Here is a 22,672-nt window from a genome sequence, read left to right on the forward strand (position 1 = left end):
CTTGGGGGTTTTCTGTGTCATCTAAAAATAAAGCTTCACTCAAAAAACAGAAGAGAAATATCCAAGTGGCCGAGCCCAGGTCACATGCCTGCACTGGTAAAGCAAATACCTGGCATTTTTAATTTTCATGCAGGAGAGAGACAATGCATCATAATGAGAGAGAGAGAGAGGCCTCCCTGGTGGCGCAGCGGTTGAGCACTGGGTTGCGAAGCTGCCCACAGCCTCTGCAGCGCCGGTTCAATCTATGGCTGCTCCCCGGCCATGGGAGGAGGGTCCCACATGGCGCGCAGACCTCTCCTGCCGCCCGCTGCTCCCCTCAGCAGTGTACTTCGGTCCATCTGCTTGCTCTGCTCCCCGCTCTGGTTCTGGTGAATTCCCTCACCCTCCCGCGCTTCTGACTGTACCCAGTGCTTGTATAAATAAATAAATAAATCTTAAAAGAAAAAAAAAATTTTAAAAATCATTTAAAAAAAAAAGAAAGAAAGAAAGAAAGAAAGAGAGAGAGACCAGGATTCACAAAATAAATTTTTTTTAGAAAACGTAACAGGAAGGCCTCCCCTGGTGGTGTAACAGGGTGGTCCCCAGGAAAGGGGGAGGTTCCCTGCCCCACCCAAGGGAGGGTGGAGCTGAGCAGAAAGAAAAGAAGCTGCAGAAGAGACTAAGGAAGGAAGCAGGATGGAGCCAGGAGACCTGGAGGAGGCGCATGGAGCCTAGAGACACGTAAAGAAACTGCGCTTGTCTTTTGGTCATGGACTGGGTGACACAGATGTGGGTGAGACCTGTGGGGAGGTGACAATGGCAGCTTTTATCTTGATGTTGATTTTGCTCTTTTCCTTCTGGGCTTGTCCAGTTGTTTGTGACCCTTTTCTGTGGGTCCCCACTGGAAGATGCTTTAGACTTGTGGCAGGCTTTGGGGCCTTGCTCTGGGCCAATCCCATATGGATGGACTTTTGCCCACGAGGGGATGGGTAACTTTGGGTGCTTCATTTAGAAACTAGACTCTTTGCCTTACCTGTATTGTTTCCTAGTTTTATTAAAGTTCCTTTTCATTAAAGTCTCCTATGTTTTGTGCTGATGCGGCGGATGGCAGAACCCATTTAGAATAGGCAGGTTTGCGGGGTTTGGGCTGCCCCTCTCCCTGTCCTATAACAGTGGCACAGTGGTTGAGCGCTGGGCTGCGAAGCTGTCCACAGCCTCTGCAGTGCTGGTTTGATCCCTGGCCGCCGGCAGGAGTCCCACATGGCGCGACAGACCTCTCCTGCTGTGCCCACTGCTCCCCTCAGCAGTGTATTTCATCAGTCTGCCTGTTCTGCTCCTCGCTCTGGCGGCGCTGGTGAATTCTCTCACCCTCCTGCGCTTCTGACTGTACCCAGTGCTTGTATAAATAAATAAATAAATCTTAAAAAAATAAAAAAACGTAACAGGAAAAAATATTTTGCTAAAATCCAGAGTACAATGGACAGTCTATGAATTTTGTCATAGATGATCATGAATAATAAAAACAAATAACAGCATAAGAAGTATTTATAAATAATAAATAGCATAAAATATATAACATAACCAGAAATTCTGAGGCCACAAAGGATATACAGTTAAGTTCTAAGTAAAAGAACACAAAAATGATATAATCTTAAAATCTGAACACACCACACTTGAATCATATCATAGACCCTTGAGGGCAACTAGAACTCATTCTCATATCTTTCTGCTACTCCAAAATGGGGTCAGTGAACTAAATAATGCATCAACAGTCACTGTTCAAAATCTTGCATTCTATAAATGTCTGATCGTATACGCCCAAGGGATGCCAAAGGGAGAAATCACCAGAGGGGAACAAAGAACAAAAATACAGCAAATAATTACTTTTCTGTCTCTCTTCTCCTCCCAGAGGAGTATTTTATGGTCTCCCCTTCAAAAAAAAAAAAAGAAGAAAGAAAATACTATAAAGAACAAAGTCAGGGAAGAGATCAGCATCCCCCCTACGCTCTCTGTATTCTTCTCCAGTCCTGTTTTTCTCTTACTTTTCTCCTCATATATTAAAACGGACCAGAGATAATTTACACTTTTACAAATAGTCCCGATTTATTTCAAAATGTTGGCAAAAGAAATTTACCTTTGCTTATTAACTTCAGATTACTTTCAAGTGGGCGACTATGGAGGGGATAAGGAATAGTCAAGAGGGATGAGCTGGAACCTGAAGGGTGAGTAATAAGGGGGAAGAGGAGGCAAAGTTTCAGGCCAAGGAGTAACAACAAAAGCGAGAGGACACCAGGCCATCTACACAATGAGCTGGGGGGAGAATGGGTAGAGCACGGACTTAAGAATACTATGATGTAGAGAACTTTAATTAACAGCTGGGAAACCAGGAAGAGCAGCAGTTTGGGAAAAGTTGACTAATTTGTTACGGACAGATGAAAGGTTGCCCATAAGACAATTGGATGTTATTAAGCAGGCAAGTGGAAACAAGGGCACGAGAACTGGCTAAACATCTAGACCTCGGAACCACCCACCACATGTGGATTATGGTTAGAATCACAAATATGCCCTTGTTACTAGCTGTACCTGGATCCCAGGCTCACATATACATAGGTTAAAACTACTAGTCAAGGGCCTCCCCTGGTGGCGCAGCGGTTGAGCACTGGGCTGCAGAGGCAGGTTCGTTCCCCGGCCGTCGGCGAGGGACCCACCCAAAAAAAAAAAAAAAAAAAAAAAACCCCACAAACAAACAAAAAAAAACCTACTAGTCAAACAGAACTAAACACAGGGCTTAATAACCTTATATTGCTTGAAGGCAATTCAATGAATTTCATAAACTAATTCTCCTGTTCATAACAGATTTTCTTCTAAATATTGAAATTTTACATAGATACACATACAAATACTGCAATTCAGAAGAGAATCTTCAGAGATGGGAAACTGCTACACTCTATCGCACATTTGATTTCTAACACGCTCCACTGTCCCTTGCTGTAACAGTGGTGAGCACAAAGCAGTAGTCTTATTCTCATTTTAGAAATGAAGAAAATGAAACTGAAGAAAGGAAAATTGAGTTGTTCAAGTGCAGTAAGTGGCAGAATCTGGGCCCTGAACACAGGTCATCTAACTCCAAGCCCAGCTAAATTGTTTTCCAAGGTATCTGTACCAATTTCTACTAATATTCAATATTTAATTGACAAATTGGATTATTTAAAATGTAAAAATAGCATAAAAGACAAAAAAATGATTAAAGTTTTCACAAACGACAAAATGAACAAAATATGTCAGGGTTAATTCCCCTCATATATGAAAATTTCTCACAAATCAAAAATTACAAATAAAAATATAAGCAAAAGTTATAAAAATAATTATACAGATGGTCAAAACACATATAAACTAATTAGTCCCACTTACAGAAACCTGAACATAAGCAATGTTTTATTTTTTTACCCATCAAATCAGCAAAAAAATTTAAAGACTATTATCATCCACAGCATGGGAAGAGGGGAATTCTCTCACAGACTGCTGGACACATTTCTCAACTTCTCAGGGTATTTTGGCCATGCATGAACATTTTAACATATATGGACTCTGACCCCCCAGCAATTGCACATTTAGGAATTGATCACATGTCAGTAGCAATGTAAGTATACTACCATTAATTTATATGCCAATACAGTGTTGAAAATAGTAGCAAAAGCTTGGGAAAGGCCTATAAGTCTATCAATCAGAAATTAATGTTAAAACTACATAATGGAGTACTTTGTAGCCATAAAGAATGATTCTTTGATAGTTATTCTGTTTAGCATGGAAAAATATGCATGATAATAAAAAATACAGAAGGATCCCATTACTATATTTGTATTTAAGACACAGGAAAAATCTCTTAAGGTATATTTGAGAATATCAATAGTTACACCTGCATAAAAGAGTAGCAGGTTATTTTTTATCATCGTACAGTTCTATAAATGATTTGAATAGTATGCAGATGTTTACTTTTACTTATTCTTTTTAAAAGATTTATTTATGCATATAAGAGCTAGGGTATAGGCCAGAGGTGTGGGGGGGGGTGAGAGGATTCACCAGAGTGAGAAACAGAACAGGCAGATTAACAGAAATACACTGCTGAGGGGAGCAGCGGGCAAGTCAAGAGAAAACTGCTGCGCCATGTGGGTCTCCTCCCTGGCCGGGGCTCAAACCTGTGCTGCAGAGGCTGCGGATCGCTTCATAGCTTGTGTCTTAAACCCTTGCGCCACCAGGGAGGCCCCAGATGTTTACTTTTATAATGAGAAAAGCACTAAGAACATTTTCATTTAAAAAGAAATAGAAGGGCCTCCCCAGTGGCACAGGGGTTAAAGACAGCGCTATCAAGCTATCACCAGCCACTACAGCAATCCCCAGCCAGCCAGGGAGTTCAATCCCCTGGCAGCCAGGGAACAACCCACATGGCGCAGCAGACCGCTCCTGCCTTGCCTACCACTCTCCTCAGCAGTGTATTTCACTGGATCTGCCTGTTCTGCTCCCCAATCTCTTTGATGAATCCTCCCACTCCCCTCCACCTGTGCTTCCACCCCCTTTCCCCCCCACCACCACCTCTGGCTTACATCCCAGTTCTTGTATGCATAAATGGATTTTTAAAAATAAATAATAAAAAGAAATAGGAAACACTGAAAGCTGAGGAATAAGTAGGCCAGAACCAGATGATACACTAAATGTTGTTACATTCTGAAATTCTAAATACAATAAATATTCCTCATTTATATAATATTTTGACTTTTTAAATAACGATAATTATGTCCTGAGAACACAAAGAAGGGGTGGATTGAACAAAAAGATGATAAAACCACAACACAGGCCAACTTTTCTCAGATTTTTCATAACTCCCAAACAAATATCATCAGTGGAATCTCCAAATTTAGGTCCTAAAGAAATGTGGACTCACTATTCTTAAAGACCTGTGTATAAAATGTCATCCTACTGATAACCAATCACTGTTCCTCACTATAACTGCAGGAGTGAAGCCAAGACAAACGAGTCAGACTTACATTTAAATATCAGATGGAATATATTACCTGACATTCACACATGAGTTTTTTAAATGTTCATAAAAGCACACTCAAATGTTCATTACGGCCTCAACTTTCATAGACTATATGTGGTAAAAAAGAAAAAGTGACAATTGAATAATTACCTCTCCTATGTAGACGACTATAACACAGTCCAACTTCTCTTCAGGATACAGATTATCAATAAGGGAATGAAGAGTTTCTATGAGGTAAGATCTGACTTCTCGCTTCACTGTGGGAATTCCCATTACTATTGAAACTGAAACAAAATAATGATAGCAATTATGTAAAAAGATTTTACCAAGACAATACTACAGAAGAACACTACGATTTCAGAAATGACAGCTATAATCTCAAATTGACAGGTTTAATTAAGAGATCAAAACACTGTTTCCGAAAGAAACATAATCAAAAGATATCAAGGTATACCCATGAAATGGCATCTGTTTTCCACATGGCTTATCCAAAAGAAAATAAGTAAAATCAAAGAACTGATAAAAAATAAAGGCTTTAAACCTCACGTTAAAAATGAACAATTGTATGGTGCACCAGACCTCTCTTGTCTCACCCACTGCTCCCCTCAGCAGTGTATTTCATCAGTCTGCCTGTTCTGTTCCCCGCTCTGTCTCTGGTGAATCCTCTTACCCTCCCAGGCATCTGGCCTATACCCCAGTTCTTTTGTACATGAATAAATAAATCTTTAAAAAAAAAAAAAAAGAACATTGTAGGACAAGGTCTTGGTTTTACCCAGCAAGGAAGTGATCCTAGATCATGTCATTATTTACACACTCAAGGTTCTCAACCCTGCATGAACTAGAAAATACATAAGAAAAGCCTAGGCAAATACATAAAATATGGAAGATTCAGGTCTTCAGAACCTAAAATGAGTTCTTTGTCAATTACAATATGAAATGCACAGTCACTGGAAACAGTACTAAAATATGGGTTTACATTTATAAGTCTGACCCTAAATACATAGCATTTTATATATACTGTGCCTGTATGTGCTGTGATTATGTGAACTCAATAATGTATATGTTCAATTAAAAAAAAAACAGTTGCAAATATATTGTATTGTATAATAAAACTTAAGGGACACTCAAAGACATCTTAAAAACTGTCTCACATCTTGACCTCAGTACATGATGATGAGAAATACAACATTCTCCTGTGATTTTCTTGAGAAAAATGCATAACCTCAATCTAACCTGAAGTAACATCCAACAAATCCAAATTAAGGGGCTACTCCACAAAATAATTAGCCAGCATTCTCTGAAGCATCAAGATGAGGCCTGACAAAGACAGACTAAGGAACTGCCAAAGATTAAAGAAAACTCAGGAGACATGACAATTAAATGAAATATGGAATCCTAAGTTGATTCTGGAAATACCAATGGAAAATGACAAAATCTGAGTAAGATCTAAGATTACCTAATAGTATAACTTCAATGTTAATCTCCTGATTTTGATCACTGTATTGTGGCTATGTAATAAGATGTGAACATTTAGGGAAACTAAGGGAAGGTACATAGAAACTTTGTATCATTTGTGCAATTTTGTCAAGTGTGGAATTACAGTTAATTCTATTACCATACTTGTTTTGAAACACCAATTTTTCCAACATGATTAATATATTTTGGAACAATATGAGCATAACATGACTCTCTCCTTTGCTTACATGTAGTTTCTCCTCTGGGACACTCACTAGGTGGACATAGAAAGTTGCACCTATTTGAACTGAGTTCAGAAAACTCATGTGGACATATACAATATGCACAGACCTCCAACTTCTGCCGGCTGCCTCAGTTCACTGCACGCTTTGAATCACACTTAGCCATAGCTGGTGTCAGAACTGTCACCACTTTCCAGATGATCTACTTTGCACTCTTTCACAAAAGTTTCCAAGCTGCAGTTCTTCTGAAGCCCACAATAACAAGCATACCTCAGGTCTCTTCAAAGTAGGGTACCCTTTTTGTTGTACCATTTATGTATTTCTTAATCCTTTAACATGTGTAAAATTGTGCTAGCATTTATACTAGGTGCCTATCCTTTTTATTTTTTTAAGTTTGTTAACTGGCAAACTTTTATTTAGAGTGTTGTGATCCTGAGGAATCTCCCATCTTATTGCAATTTTGCACAGTGCAAGAATTTTCAGGAGTGCATGTATTGTGTAACAGGACTATGTTTCATAGTAAGCTTTTAAAAATAACATCTTTTTAAGAGGCTTCATAGTATTTTTGCAATTTTAAAATAATTAAGTCCTAAAAACTGGATGATTTCACTCATATGGTCCTGAGCAGGTAGCCACTGAGGGGCAAGGAGTTGGTACTTATAAGGGTATAGTGGGCAGGGAGTGGGGGGGTTTGGCCATTGGACGTCTCTGCTTGGTGTCTCTTGCTGACTGGTTGGGGCTTGTGGGGTTTCTTAGGTTACTAAGACCCACTGAGTTTTCCCACATTATCTGGCCTGTCTTTCCAGAACCAGCTTTGAGCCATTGTTTTAGCATTCTGTTACTGTATCTTAAACATTCCATTTTCAATTGAGTTGAGGGGTATCCTGATTCCCATGAATTATTTTTCATTCAGTTTGATGGGGGCCTGGGACATGCAGACTTGGGGCACCTTCCTAGTTCCCCACCAATTCAATCAGACTGATAAATGGACCTAGGGCACCTGGGCTTGGGAGGCACCCTCCTGGTTCCAATTGATTGTTCCTCATTCAGACTGATAAATGATCTTGGGACACAACCTGGGGTTGTGGCTTGGGATACCCTGTTCCTACCTGATAGCCTGTACCCATTCCCTAACTTCCTTATTCAATATTTACTATAAAAATTAAAATGTGGCATTATTAGTAAAAAGGGCTGAGGGGTAGGACAGGGAGAGATACCGCTACAGAAAAATCTGGAAATAGAAAGTCTCTCTGAGATCAACAGAGCTGGTAGTTAATGCTGAGGAAAAGCAGAGGCAAAACATTCCAAAAGAGAAAACAGCAAAGCCCTGAAGAGAAATGTACTTAACACAATCAAGACATAACAAGAACGGAATTTGTCTAAAGCAGAATAAGCTTAGATTCAGAGAACTAGCTAAAGGTAAAATCACATATAACTTTAGATTTAGCTTTAACTGAGTGCAAAAGAAAGCCACTGGAGGTTGTAAGCAGGGCAGTGACATCAATTCGTAATTTTGAAAGACTGCCAAATTTTGTGAAGAACAGGCACAAAATGTTTAAAGAGTAAAAGCAGTTAGGGGAGCTTAGTTAGAAAGTTACCACAGTAATTAACACACAATGCGTGGAATTGATGGCCGTTTGTGAAGATGAAGAGGAATGGATGCGTTTGAGGTCTATCTGGGAAACCCTCGCAAGGAGGCTGAATACAGAGTCTGGGAAGAGGAAGAATGAAGGACAATATGAGTGTATGGGGAACCTTCTACTGTGAACAGCACAGTAAGCCAGACAGGGCTCCCAAAGAAGATTTCTGTTCTGACCAAGCTACTTTACGATGACTACGGAATTCAAATAAATATATTAAATGTTTAGGATATCAATTACTAGTGTAATAATTAATGAACCATTCCTAAGAGGTGTTAATTCATAAAAATTAGACTTTGTTTTTAAAAAAAGTACAAGACACGCTGAGCCCAATTATGCATCCTCTCATCCCCACATCTCTGGCTCACACCACAGTTCTTATATGCATAAATAAATAAAAATCTTTTTTAAAAAATAGGGGCCTCCCTGGTGGCGCAGCGGGTTGAGCGCCACACTATGAAGCTGTCCGCAGCCTCTGCAGCGTGGGTTCGATTTCCAGCCGACCAGGGAGAAACTCACATGGTGTGGCAGACCTCTCCTGTCTCACTCGCTGCTCCCCTCAGCAGTGTCTTTGGTCTGTTTGCCTGTTCTGCTCCCCACTCTGTCTCTGGTGAATCCTCTCACCCTCCCGTACCTCTGACTGTAGCCCAGTTCTTGTATAAATAAAATCTTAAAAAAAAAAAACAATTAAAAAAATTAAAGCAATAAAACTAACTTTCTCTTACCAGAATCTTGGGTTGTTTTATTTTTGCTTTAAGATTAAACAGCATATTTAGAGGAAAAGTAATTTTTCCCAAATTTAAGCTCTCTCTGAGTTTAAATTCTTTGGTGTAAACCAAGGCACTTAAAAACTCTAAAATCACTAAAAATAAAGGTGCTAATTTCAGGTAAATTTACAGAATTGGCGTATCCATGCCTGTGGAAATTTACAAAATGGCCTGCCTCCTGGGAGCATGGGTATTAGGATACTTCTCATCCTCTTAGCGTTGGTGAGAGTAGCAGGGGAGATGTACTAGACAGAGAAGATGAGTCACTGGTGTGTGTAACTGAGTGCAGACTGCACAGTGAACTACAGTGACAGCCTATGGAGCATTTCTCCTCAGCAGAGCATCCAGTAACACTGAAGATGGCAACTTGGAAGATGGCAACACTGAAGATGGCTTGGTCAGCATGGATCTCTGAGAAATATACAAGCCCCTGCCAACCCCAATGAACATGTACTTTGAGCAAAAAAAGAAAAACCTTTGTTGCTTAAACCACTGAGATTTTAAGGTTGTTAGTTACCACAGCATAACCCAGCCTGTCTTATCAGGCACAATATTCGTCAAGGAGTTACAACCTAGAAAACACATTCAGAAGGAAGATGTCAGCAGCATGAGCATGAGGCCTTTCAGGGAGAAGCAAAGTTGGCCAAGGAAACAAGCAGAAATAGAGCCAAAGTATTTGGGTTCCACTGATTAATTGTCCAATATTCCCATTCAAGTATTAATTATGCATTTATAACAATTATGTAGTGGACAAGCTAAAACAGTCAGAAGATAAGGAAGGCTGCCTTGTGGTGTTTGTAGTTTGACAGAGTTGTCAACTAGTAGTCTAATTTTCTTCAGCTTTCCTGGAAGGTTTCCAAATTCTAGTACTTATTTACATTAAAGTAATAAAATTTTAGGAGCAATCTTATTTTGGTAGTCTCGAATTTCAATTACTCAGTCTTTCTTTAGTTGAAACTAATTCCTTTCCTTTTAAAATACTAATTGACAGGCAAATACTTTTAGCAATTTATTCCTGATTTCTTTCCTTATATTCTATGATACTACATTTTCTTCTATTGCCCTTGCACCTTCTCTGTCTTCCTTTGCATGATCATTCTCCTTCCTGAAATTAACTGCAGGGTCTTCACACCCCAGTCCTACAAAGCCAAGTGACCTCATGCATCTGTATCTTCAACAACCAGTTACTCACAAATATAACCCATACAATAAAACCTACCTCAGCTTTCCCTCTGAGACCCTATATCTAACTGCCCATGTGCCACCACAGTAACTCAAAATCACCTCCAATTTAACTTATGATCTTCTCTTGCAAATCATGCTGCAAAGCTTTTTCTATCGCCCCTACTGAGTGAAGAGCATCACCATCTACCCAGCTATGTGATCCAGAACCTAAAAGTTACCCTCGACCACTCCCTCTACCTCAGTCCAGAAAACTAGAAATTACTGTCCTCCCACCCATATACCAATACATTTCAAGCAGCTCTTAAGTCCCTCTCCACTGCTATCACTGCTCACTAGTCCAGACTCCTCCTCTCTCAATGGATCACTCCCTCTTCCTCTTATCAGGACCTTTCACATCTACTCTTCTCCCACATCCTCAATCTTTTTCTCCCCATTGCAACAAAAGTAACCTTTGAAAAATTTAAGTCATATAAAGCCATCCATAGACGTCATACTTAAGCCCTTCAGGGATATCCTTCTGCTTTTACAAAAGTCCAAAACCTCCCAGTGGTATGCAAGGCCCCATACTGTCTCTAGCCTCATCTTGCTCCACACTTCCACTTACTCCACTCTTCGATTCCGGGGGCATCTTTTGTTCTTGAGGACATTCCATGCCCCCTTCCTTCACAGGACTTTGGTAATGCTCTTTCCATCTTCTGGAATACTCTTTTCTCCCATGTGGTAGACAGAATAATGCACCCGCCTCCCCACCAAGACAGTCATGCTCTAATTCCTGAGACTATATTATAATCTTACATCACAAAAAGGGGTTTTGTGGATAGGAGTAAGGTTCCTAAGTGGGAGGATTATCCTAAGTTACCCAGATGGGCCTAAGGTACCCATGGGGCTCTTTTAAGAGGAAAGGAAGGGAATCAGAGTGAGAGAAGATGGGATAAAGAAAGCAAAAGGAGCCACAAAGCAAATAATAAAGGCAGCCTCTGGAAGCTGCAAAAGGCAAGGAAATGGGCTTTCCCCTAGAGCCTCCAGAAGGAACGCATTCCTACTGACATGCTGATTTTGTGATTTCATATCTCCAAAACTGTAAGATAGTAAGTGTAAAGTTACAGGGTTTGTGGTAATTCCTTGCAGTGGCAAAGGGAAACTAACAGACCCATCTTCACCAGTAACCTACATATTCTACTAATCTCAGGTCAAAGGTACTTTTTAAAACGTCCCCAAACTTAATTAAGTCAAATGACCCCTCTGTCTATTGTCAAAGTACCTTTATTATTACCAGCTAAAGTTTCACTGTACAATGCTCAAATTTAATTCCTGGATTAATATGTTCTCTTTTACTGGACTGGAGAGCCAAAATGCTACGAACACCTAATTCTGTACCACAATTTCTGGCCCAGTGCCTGGCACATGGAGGATGTTCATGGGCTTTTCAGCAAATACTTGAAAGAATCATTTGCGGTCCTCCACCAACTAGTAGTGCTTTTTTGGTGGGTAACCTATGAAGGGTATTTTCTCAATCACGTTGTTCAGCACTGAATGGGTTCTTAATCTGAATACCTGTGTGTTTCTTTAACTCAAAGAAATTTTCCTCCATCATTTGATTCCCTCTTCACTCACTCTGTTCTCTCCTCCTGAAATTCCTATTAGATGAATACTAATAGAACTTATGTCCACCACACTTTTTTTGTGCTCTTTACACTATATTCTAGAAGAATGCACAAAGGAATATACAGCTCAATCTTTCTGATTATAAAATGTGACCATCCACTGTGTTATTCTGGAGATCAAATCTATCTTGGAATTTTAAATGTAACCACTGAAATAAAAACAAAGATTTGTAACTGACCTTAACAGTCAGTGATGAGTTGCCCTACTTTCCCTTAAAAAATATACTGTGTTTTATTTTTTAATTATATTCTGCTTGCTTTATAAACATCATTTTCTTGAACATGAAGTCTTTCATGATGTTGGCTTTCTTAAAATCTGGTAACCCTACTTGTACAAGATGACCTTTAATCTATCTCTATGTGCTGTGTCTACTACTACAGGCTATTTTTACAAATTCTGTGGGAGGATGGTGTGGCTGGGATGGGCTAGCAGTTTTTTATTTGGATGGGAGAAATCCAGTGCCTCTCTGAAGGGTTAGCAGTTGCCTGGAGGACTATTCTCTGTCTGTAGCCTTACAAGGCTGGTGGTCTGAATGGTGTTCCTCAGTCAAATTGACCACTGAAGAACAGAATTTTTAGCAAAAAGCAGTTTTTCTTTGATCTGAAAAAAAAAACTTCTTAATATAAAAAGCCTAAGATAGGTTTTAGGGCTTCACAAAATCCCAGAAATTACTTTAAAAAAAAAAATCACTTTTTCTGTGTGCCTTTTACTAGGTAGAAGGTCGATGGTTTTTCTAGAACAGCCAAAGGGCTCTATGACTCTAAAATAAGAACTGCCTAAGAATTTAGGAAGGAAGACTATAAATATAAATTTGAGGGTTTTCTTACTTTCCCCCCAAATTGTGTGCTTTCTCTACCTTTGAAAAAAATGTCAGCTTAATAAGAACATTAACTACTGAAAAGTTATTGACCAAGATTATATTATAGCTATGATAAACAAATGGGATGGGATAAATATCTTCAAAATAAGAGCTAATGTCACGTTCATAAAACAGTCACTATTAGAAAAAACTATTAGAGATGTGAGAAGTTTTAAATAACTTTATAAATACTTACATTTTCTTTTCATTTTATGTCCTTATTAATGAAAATACAATCTAAACCAATAAATGCATTGAATGACTAGGGCATTTTATCCAAACAATGGTTATTAAAGGGAAAGAAACTATCAACTTCAGAAATAATTAATGACCAATGTTCGCAGGAAAACAGTACACTCCACTTATTGCTTGGTCTTTGTCCATCTAGCATCTATTCAGCAAGTATTCTTGAATTAATAAAGAAATGGAAGAATGAGTTAGATGGAACATAATATTTTAAGAGTGATCACCTCCTTAGGAAGAGGGGGTATAATTTCAAATGACTCATAAAAAGATGACAACTAATTTAGTGGTGAACTTAATGCAGAATATACATACATGCTGATTCTCTATGATGCTCACCTAGATGATAATGATAATGTTAAAATGCAATGTGACTTCAATGAAAAAAATTTAAAGCTTAAACTCAGATCAAATAATATAGTGAGAAAATGTGACCCCCCCCCAAAAAAAAATAAAATATCTGAGATACTTATTGAGTCAAAAGATGACTAAAATGGCTTTTCAAAAACATGAACACAAAAAAGGAAGTTCAGTATCTATGAAGTAATGATTTTTGTCATTTGTTAAAGACAATTCTATTTTTGCATGAAGGTCTAATATAAGTGACTACACTTACATCTCTATAAGAAAAAGTAGGGGCAGACAGAAAATCTTTCTTGACTAAGATTAAGAACTATTAATGTTGAAATAAGATACGAAAGTCATCTCCTAAATTTTGAACCTAGAAAAACTACAGAAGTTTAAACATGTTTGTGCAGAGATAGGGTATGAAGCAGATTTCTCCTGATCCTTTTTTCAACTGACTTTTCAACTCTGGTCTATGGAGAAAAATGCCCAACTGCTTTGAATGTGGACTTTAGAATGAATTGTATGTTACTATGCACAGATAAAGAATTATTATTCTTTTACCTACCAAATTTCTAAAAGCCAATGTAATACTCTATGCCACAATGAAGACGAGAAGTTCAACCACAATAAGAAGCAAATCAAACATACCTCCTTTTCTTCCATTACCAATCTGCACAGCAGGTTGAAGGCTTCCTTCATTTTGCAATAAATGAGGCAAATGATAATAAATACTTGGCACTTGAAGAGGTTTTTTGCTTGTTAACTCCTTTAATAGCTTTAGGTTATTATCTGAAACAGAAATATAACCATGTCACAGGAATATCTTACTTGCAGAAGTTGCAGATCTTACAAATAGAGAAGTAACAAAGTTTATTTTTTTTCCTAATTTCATACTTTGGTAAATGAGAGCTCTATTTAAAGTGAATAAGGTGCTTTTCAACCAGCGTCTCAACCGATTCTGACTCATGATGTTGAGAAACCAGTCTGAATGAGCCACAAAAGTCAGCCAGAACCCCATGAAAAAGCAGAAGGTCAACTGCTCACTTTCATAAAGTGTCAGAACCGAAGTCCTACAAACAGACTGGAAACAGGCTACAAATTTATTAAAATGTAGTAAAAATGAGCACCACTAACTTCATGCTGTCAAATTTTACCAAATTTTAACACTGAAGAATTTTTTTCAAAAATTCAAGCACAATAATTTAAATAGCACAGTTGAGAATGTTTAATACAGATCTTAGTTTTCAAACAGTTTTTTGGTTTCTATTAGAAGCACCAATGAGTCATTTAATGTAATGAGAATTAAAACTTGGCAGAATAAGCAATATGGTTTTACAAATCCATTAAACTAGACTTTAACCTTTTAAATTAAGAAAGTTAATAGTAAAAATTCATGGCCTCAATAATAGTTTCATACAGAACAATATGAAAACTTCATTAAAAATAGGACAAGAATCAAAAATTCACAGAAGAAATGCAAATGACTGTCATACATGACATTAAAGTTTAAGCTCATGGGTAGTAAAGAAATGATCATAATTTACAAGACAGCAATTTCTACTTACAGCTTTCCTCTGCTATCTAAAAGCAGTCTCTTCTTATTTGGTATGAGACAGTAGGCTATTTTGGGGTCCCTGGAACACCCAAAAATGTTTCCAAAAAATACTGGTAAAGGCATTTCCAGACCCCCAAAAATAACTGATCGAATGATAACAAATAGGAATGTTTTAATTTCAGGTAGCAGGGGAAACCTGTATCAAAAACCTGTATCAAATTGGCAGATTAAATAATATTAAATTTTGGTGAAAACATGATAAATGTTTGAACTATTCAGAGCAGTATCAAAAACTCTACCTTTCTGTCTTACTCGGTCAATTTCTTTTAGGAAAATAACTTTTATGCTTTCAACAAATATTTATTATTTTGTTCCAGTCATTGTGCCATGTTCTTGGAAATCAATAGTCACTGAGACATGAATCCTGTTTTTAAGAAAGTCACAATATCGTGAAAATGATGTAATAGCTATCAGAAATGTGATTGACTTATGGGCCTCCCCTGGAGGCTCAGTGGTTGAGCGCTGGGCCCCGGCCGCCGATGAGGGTCCTACACGGCGCAACAGACCTCTCTTGCCGCGCCCACTGCTCCCCTCAGCAGTGTATTTCATCAGTCTGCCTGTTCTATTCCCCTCTCTGGTGAATTCTCTCACCCTCCCGCGCTTCTGACTGTACCCAGTGCTTGCATAAATAAATCTTTAAAAAAAAATTTTAAAAAAAAGAAATGTGATTGATTCATATACATTGATTGAAGATGTTCTTCAGAGTTATAAACTGAAAATGAACTGAACTGACAAGTACCCAGTGAAGTTCTATTTTCCTAATTATAAAAAGAATTTAATATATTATGATGTGATTAGTTGACATATTTATAGGTAATAAAAATGACATTTTTAAAGAATGTTCAATGACATAGTAAAATGTTAACAGCACAAGTTCAAAAACCAGGCTATAACACACAATTATAACTTTGAAGAAAATATCCAAGGAAGAAAAAGACTAGAAGGAAACAAAAAATAGTAACAAAAATAACGTAGAAGACTTGCGTTTATTTTTATTATCTGTACCATTCCAAAATACTAAATAGTGCTGTGTCATAAACTTTATAATCAGAAAGGAAAGCAAGGAGCACAAAACTTTAAAATAAGGTTAAGATGTGAATTTTAAGCTGAGTGGAATTAATGGCAAAGGATTAGAGGTGATGCTAAATGAAAATGAGTATTAATCTTGGAAAATGATGATTTTTATATGTACATATACATATAAATTTAATGATTAAAGTAAAAATTGCACAGAAACTGAGAAAAGATAATTCATCTTATTCTGATGAGAAGGTCTTAAAGAGGGAATAAGTCAGCCAGATAGCCCTAAAAGTACCCATTATAAAACTAAGTATTTTTTTCCTGTAAGTTAGATTTAATAGCACTAATTATTTCACATAGCTCAGATTCTCCAGAGTTCATCTTAAGGCCATACAAGTTACAAATAAATATACAAACACAAATTTTAATCTCATTTTTAATGTTTTTAAGATAGTGGTTCTTCACTATTGTCAATTATGTTTAACTGAAATTTAACTTAGTATTATTCTCTTAAAATCAAATTTAGCAATTAATAAAAAATTGTTTTACAATTTAACAAAATAGAAAGTTCTGCACAATTTTTCTCTCCAAAAAAGATAAGAAATGCTAACTGCCAAGTACCCTATATAACTTTCAAACAAATTATGTCATATAACACTTTGAATAATATAATCATTTTATAAATCAAAAAATATTATTTGTACCTGAAAATTTATTCAGTGCATCCTTACTTCCATTTGTTTCTGCTCCTACACGTCTGAATTGCTGTACAATGGCACTTAATTCAGAGGAGCGCTGTGAGATTCTGTGTTCAGCTATTCGAAGACGTTCTTTCAAAGCAAGAAATTCTCGTTGATAAGCAATCAGTTTTTCTAGAAACAAAACAAAAAGTTATTAGTATATTTCTAAATAAACAATCAAAACAGAATTGTAAGACTGGACATTTTAATTAAGGTCACATTTCACAGAAACAAATATTCATTGATACACAGCTGAAAATAATAAGGAGCCCTGACTAGTTAAAAACAAAACCACCACTAGTTTAGTGTTTGAACTATCTGTTCTAATGTGAGCACTTTCTACTTAACACTTCAGACATTTACAGATAGGGAGAAAGTTTTTAAAACTTCAAGCATAATATTAACATTTCTCACAAGAAACAACTATAAAGATCATATTTGCATGAAGAGAGATGAGGGACTGAAACTGATATGTACTGATAATATAATGAACATTTTATAGCACAATTACTAATCATCATAGCTAAATATTTCCCTCTGTACTTTCTATTCTGCAGAGATTTTCCTACACCAGACTTTGGTCAGATTCCGGTTCCCTAAAAACTCAATCACATAGATTGTTAAGATGAGCCTAATTAAAAGTTACCCATTTACATTAGAATTACAGATCAGGAAATTTACTGTCTAGGAAATAAAAGATTTTTTCAGGTTAAATGTAGGCAAGGAAGCAACAACCTGAGGCAGCTCAGAGAAAAACACACAGAAGAGGCCCAAGGACAAAACAGGGCACCAAAATCTAAGAGACAGTAGAAAAGAAACCATTAGCTGACTTGATGAGCAGAGCTGGAAGGTGGCTGAGGCTGTGGGGATAGTCTGAGCAATTCCCACATCTCCATCAACCAGATAATGACTTTCTACTTCTAAATATCAAGCTAAATAATGTAAGGCTATTATTTGACATTTCAGTTAAACAAGCCTTAGAAGGATTGGTGTTTTACGTAATTTCTACTTTAAGTTCAAGATTAGATTCAGTAAGAAAAACTATGAAAAATAAATCTACATGTTTCATAAAGTTAGTTCTAAAAACAGTCAATTATACTGTTCCCTGTCTCTTACATAAGGCCCACACAGAAGATATCTCTTAAGAATTCTGTGGCAGGGGAACAAAACCTCTCTTGCTTAACTTTCATGCTTCCCTATATTGAGCAATTATACTCACATATGCAGCTATATTTGCCTTAATTTTGCTGGCTTTAGGAAGGGAATGGAATGGAAAGGCATCTCAAATTAGAAAAGGGCTTTTAGAGGGCCTCCCCGGTGGCGCAGCGGTTGAGCGCTGGGTTGCGAAGCTGCCCGCAGCCTCTGCAGCGCCAGTTTGATCCCCGGCCGCTGGCGAGGGTCCCACATGGCGTGCAGACCTCTCCTGCCGCCTGCTGCTCCCCTCAGCAGTGTGCTTCGTCAGTCTGCCTGCTCTGCTCTCCCCTCTGGCTCTGGTGAATTCTCTCACCCTCCCGCGCTTCTGACTGTACCCAGTGCTTGTATAAATTTAAAAAAGAAAGAAAGAAAGAAAGAAAAAGGCATTTAGAGAGCCATCAAGGGTCTACTTATGTGACGTGGGATCTGAGTCATGGTTAAATATGATTCATTGCCATACATTCCCAGTTTAGGCAATTTCCTAAAACTATAAATTCAAAAACACAAAACGATAAATTCAAAAACACAGAACGATGAACAATTATACTATAAGAAAAATAAGACACAAGATGTACGTGATGAAAATTGTGAGTCCTTTACTGAAGCCTATAGCAGAAGAATAAATGAAGTCTTTTAATCCTAAGTGGGAAGACAACCTTTGAAAAAAGATAAATTCTACCCCAAGTTAAATAATAAAGTCAATACCTTTCAAAGTAATGATTTTTTTTTTTGGAACTGACTTTTGACGTGTGATTCTAAAATTCGTCTAGAAGATAGAATGTTTTCAAAAGGGCCAAAAAATTTTTTAGAATACAGCTGAAACTTACACAGTGCTGTAAACCAGTATTACTTGAACAAGAATGACAAAAGTAGAAATAAGGAGGGACTTTCTCTGAGAGAACATACAATAAGGTTATAGAAATTAAACAATTGGACAGCCAGATCGAGATAGTGTGGACAAAGTCAGACCAAGCTAGACCAAGCTGTGTTCGAAATCAGCATGAGTGGACTATCCTTTTGAATTCTTTCCTCTTTATATGAGCAACATCAGAATTCTCCTCTCAACACTTCCATAGTCCCAAGAGAGTGTTTTCTAAACATCTGCCCTGAAAAGAATTAGAACTCTTCCTAGAAATAAAGATAAATCTGGAGCATTCTTGTGTCAAGTTAAGAAAATGATATTTTTTAAAAAGACAGGACTTGTCACAAGTCACAGGGAGTTACTTCAGGGGCTCCACTGACCACACACAGACAATTTAAGTACTAAAACAAATGCCAATCGTAGTGGATAACAATCTGTTGAATAAAATCAGAATCAATGAGGTCTTATCAATTAACAGATGAGGCCAATGTGTTTCTTACAGAATGCCAATAAATGGAGAATGAATGATGAATATTGGAAAGTGAGCATTTTGCAACCATGATAGCAATAACCGATAAAGACCACCAAAAGTGGATGCCAAAGCTAGCTGGTCAAAGTGTGATAAGGATGGGCCTCCCTGGTGGTGCAGGGGTTAAAGACAGTGCTATCAAGCTATCACCAGCCACTGCAGCACGAGTTTGATCTCCGGCTGGTTAGGGAGCAACCTACATGGCACAGCAGACCTCTCCTGTCTTGCCCACAGCTCCCCTCAGCAGTGTATTTTAGTTGATCTGCCTGTTCAGCTCCCCACTCTCTAGTGAATCCTCTCACCTGCATCCCCCGCACCTCTGGTCTACATTCCTGTTCTTGTATGCATAAATAAATAAATCTTAAAAAAAAGATATATTTAAAAAAGTGTGATGAGCATCTTTGAAATGTCAGTCTCTGCCTAGGAAGTACTTAATGAACAAATGGAAAAATAATAGTTTTACCATGGAGAGACCTAGTGGACAACACCTTAAGCATCTGACCAAAGTTCACGTCGTGGGCAGTAACAGGACAAACTTGCCGAACACACTTAATCTACATCTAATCTCAAGGAAACATCAGACACATTCAATTTGAGGAACTACATCCAGAACAAAAAACCTGTACTATAGAAAGTGTCAAGGTCATCAGGGACAAAGGTTTAGGAGCTGCCCTAGATTAAGCGACTGAAGAAGACAGGGCAGCTAACTGCAGAGCACATTACTGGATTGGATCCTAGATCCCCTCCCCCCGCAAAATGCTATAAAGAAAATGACCGGGAAAAAACCTGAAACATAGACAACTAACTAGACAATACTGTGCCCATGTTAAATTTCTAAATTTTATATTTATACAAGGAGAATGTAAGAGAATTCCTTGTTCTTAGGAAATAAACACTGAGATTAAGAAGGGAGGATTTCTGCAATTTATTCTTAAATGATTCTGAAAAGAAACAAGTACATCTATGATAGAGGCAAAATGTCCAATGGCAAATACATAGAGAACATATATCCTTGCAACAATCTCTTCATTTGAAACTTTTTAAAATAAAAAGATTGTTTTATTTAAGCAAGCAGGAGGACTGGATGGCACAGAGGTTCAGTCCTTCGGTAGCTCTCGTGCGGCAGAGGGGGAGCTGGATCTGAGGGCAATCTCTTTTCCTACATGCATTCTCTTGGAATTTTCTGAAACCACCTTCCCAGAAGCCATCTTCACCAAGCAGGTAAACTAACCAATACTAGTAGAGAGATCCCGCACCCCTAATTCCAAAATGCTCCGCTACTTCAAAGTGAACGGCTTTTGAAAGCTTCCTTGTAGCTATGGACTGCTGAATAAAATCACAAACATTTTCGTTCAGGTCCAGATGATATGCTGCTTAGTCCAAAGCCCAGAACTATGGAAGAGTTCCAAATAGGCCATGTCCCCTATCTTTCACATCAGTCTTTTATTTCTAACTCCACCCTTCCATATTAAATAGCAGGTTCCTCTCCACAAAGTCACAGCAAGCCCAAACTTCACATTGAAAAACCAAGGCAATGAAAGGAATGTGTGTGGTCAAGTACCCAGTAAATCCTGTTAACGAATGCCACCCAGCTCTTGTAAACAGAAAGGCGTTATTGACGGGTTTCCCTAGCTCTTCTCCCTGGCAGTCTATCCTCTATCACCCATCCAAATAGAGGGTTACTAGTGACTCCTTCTAGAATTTTCTCCAATATTTCCTAATGCACCACACTGCTCTCCTGAGTAGCTTAGTTCAAACTTTAACATAAATGACAAAAATTCCTTCAAATTAGTGAGATGACAAGTTCCTGTTTTCAATTTCAACAGCTCACATACTGTGTGACTCCACTCATGTAATATTTCCAAAAGCACAAAGAGTGATGGATAACAGATTAGTGGTTGTCAGGAGTCAGGGTGTTGGGGGATGGAGGAGCAGGCATGACCGAGCAGCTAAAGGAGTTGTATTTTTTTCCCAACTGAGGTTAACACTGCATTGCAACATTATAGAAATTTCAGGTATGCATTATCAAGGGACCTCTTTATGGTGATAAAATTGTTTTGTCATCTTCTCAGTGGTAGTAGTTAAAAGAATCTGCACACCTGATAATATGACAACACACCCACAGTAACACTGTCAATCTCCTGTATTATACATATCTAACTTACCACAAGAAGTAAATATAGGGGGTAAATGGGTGAAAGTAACACTGTGTCTCTATATTCTTTGCAGCTTTTCTATATTTCTATCATTATTTTAAATGAGCTGTTTTTAAAAAGAAGAATCCATGAGTTTTTACAAGGTATACACACACGCGCGCACACACACACACACACACACACACACAAATCAATGAGTAAACAAGAATTTCTAAAGACAAAAAGGAAATACGACATTTTCACCCAGTTAGTCATTCAACTGGGAGGGCTTTATCACAAAGTCTGCCATAAGAACCAAAACATGCTGCTTTGCTGAAAAGATAAGAGCATTCTTTTGTCTATTATATACTTTTATAACAAGATTTACTGGTAAGGTTTATAATAGACAAATGATGAAGGCTGATGTGCCTACAAGTGATTAGAAAGAGATGAGGTAGAAACGAAAATAGTTTCATTACATCAATCACTTTAATTGGTATTATAAATTTAATTAAAAGATTTTGCAATTAAGAAGGTGGATATCTTCAACAAAATCGCTGTAAAAGTTTTCAAAAATTTTGCATCTTGATGCAAGTTCAGAAGAACTAGAAATAATAAGCCAAAACCTATTAGAAATATATCTGAAATATGAAATCAGAATTTACAAGCAGGATGTGTCCTAAATTCATACATGACAGTTGATGAGCAATTAACTGTACTTAAAGGATGCTACTCAGATATACCTAACCAAATCAGAAATACATAAAATTAAAAATTTGGCTTTGCTATGTTTAAATTCTTACTACAATTTATAATAAGTCATTCTTTTTTTACTTATCCCTTTTTCATTTCTGAATTATTTGTAAACTCACTTAAAATAAAAATAAATATAGGAAGTCTATTAGACTCAGAGGGGAAAAGTGATGCATTTCTTGGTAAAAATAAGGATTTTAAAACTGAGTTGAGGGAAATTGTCACTTCCTCCAGTCACAATTCACCCATTCTCACACTAACAGAAGAAACCTCAAAGTTGAGGTTTCTAGACATTAAAACCATGCTGGCTCAAGGTAAAAAGTTCAACAAGCCTCTCATGATTCATTCTGCTCTAACTTCTTAAAAAATCATCTTACTGCTAAGCCAACTCCGCTTCTCTCTC

The 22,672-nt window shown here is 37.6% G+C and overlaps 1 protein-coding gene across 4 annotated transcripts in view; it reads right to left on the minus strand.

Annotated features, from left to right (window-relative positions):
- MGAT4A (alpha-1,3-mannosyl-glycoprotein 4-beta-N-acetylglucosaminyltransferase A) overlaps positions 1-22,672 on the minus strand; it is a 74,346-nt gene that overhangs the window by 27,966 nt on the left and 23,708 nt on the right. For all 4 annotated transcript variants that reach the window (XR_008554413.1, XM_037527915.2, XM_037527916.2 and 1 more), the window contains 3 exons: positions 16,761-16,928; positions 14,070-14,210; positions 5,168-5,301 (listed from right to left, as the gene is read on the minus strand). Coding sequence is in view for 3 of the 4 variants with exons in the window: in XM_037527915.2 (XP_037383812.1) it covers positions 5,168-5,301; positions 14,070-14,210; positions 16,761-16,928 (443 nt within the window). In the remaining variant the exon portion in view is untranslated. The remainder of the gene's footprint in view (positions 1-5,167; positions 5,302-14,069; positions 14,211-16,760; positions 16,929-22,672) is intronic.

Source organism: Talpa occidentalis, unplaced genomic scaffold, assembly GCF_014898055.3.
Source record: "Talpa occidentalis isolate TD23 unplaced genomic scaffold, MPIMG_talOcc4v2.1 talOcc4.5, whole genome shotgun sequence".
Classification (NCBI taxonomy): Eukaryota; Metazoa; Chordata; class Mammalia; order Eulipotyphla; family Talpidae; genus Talpa; species Talpa occidentalis.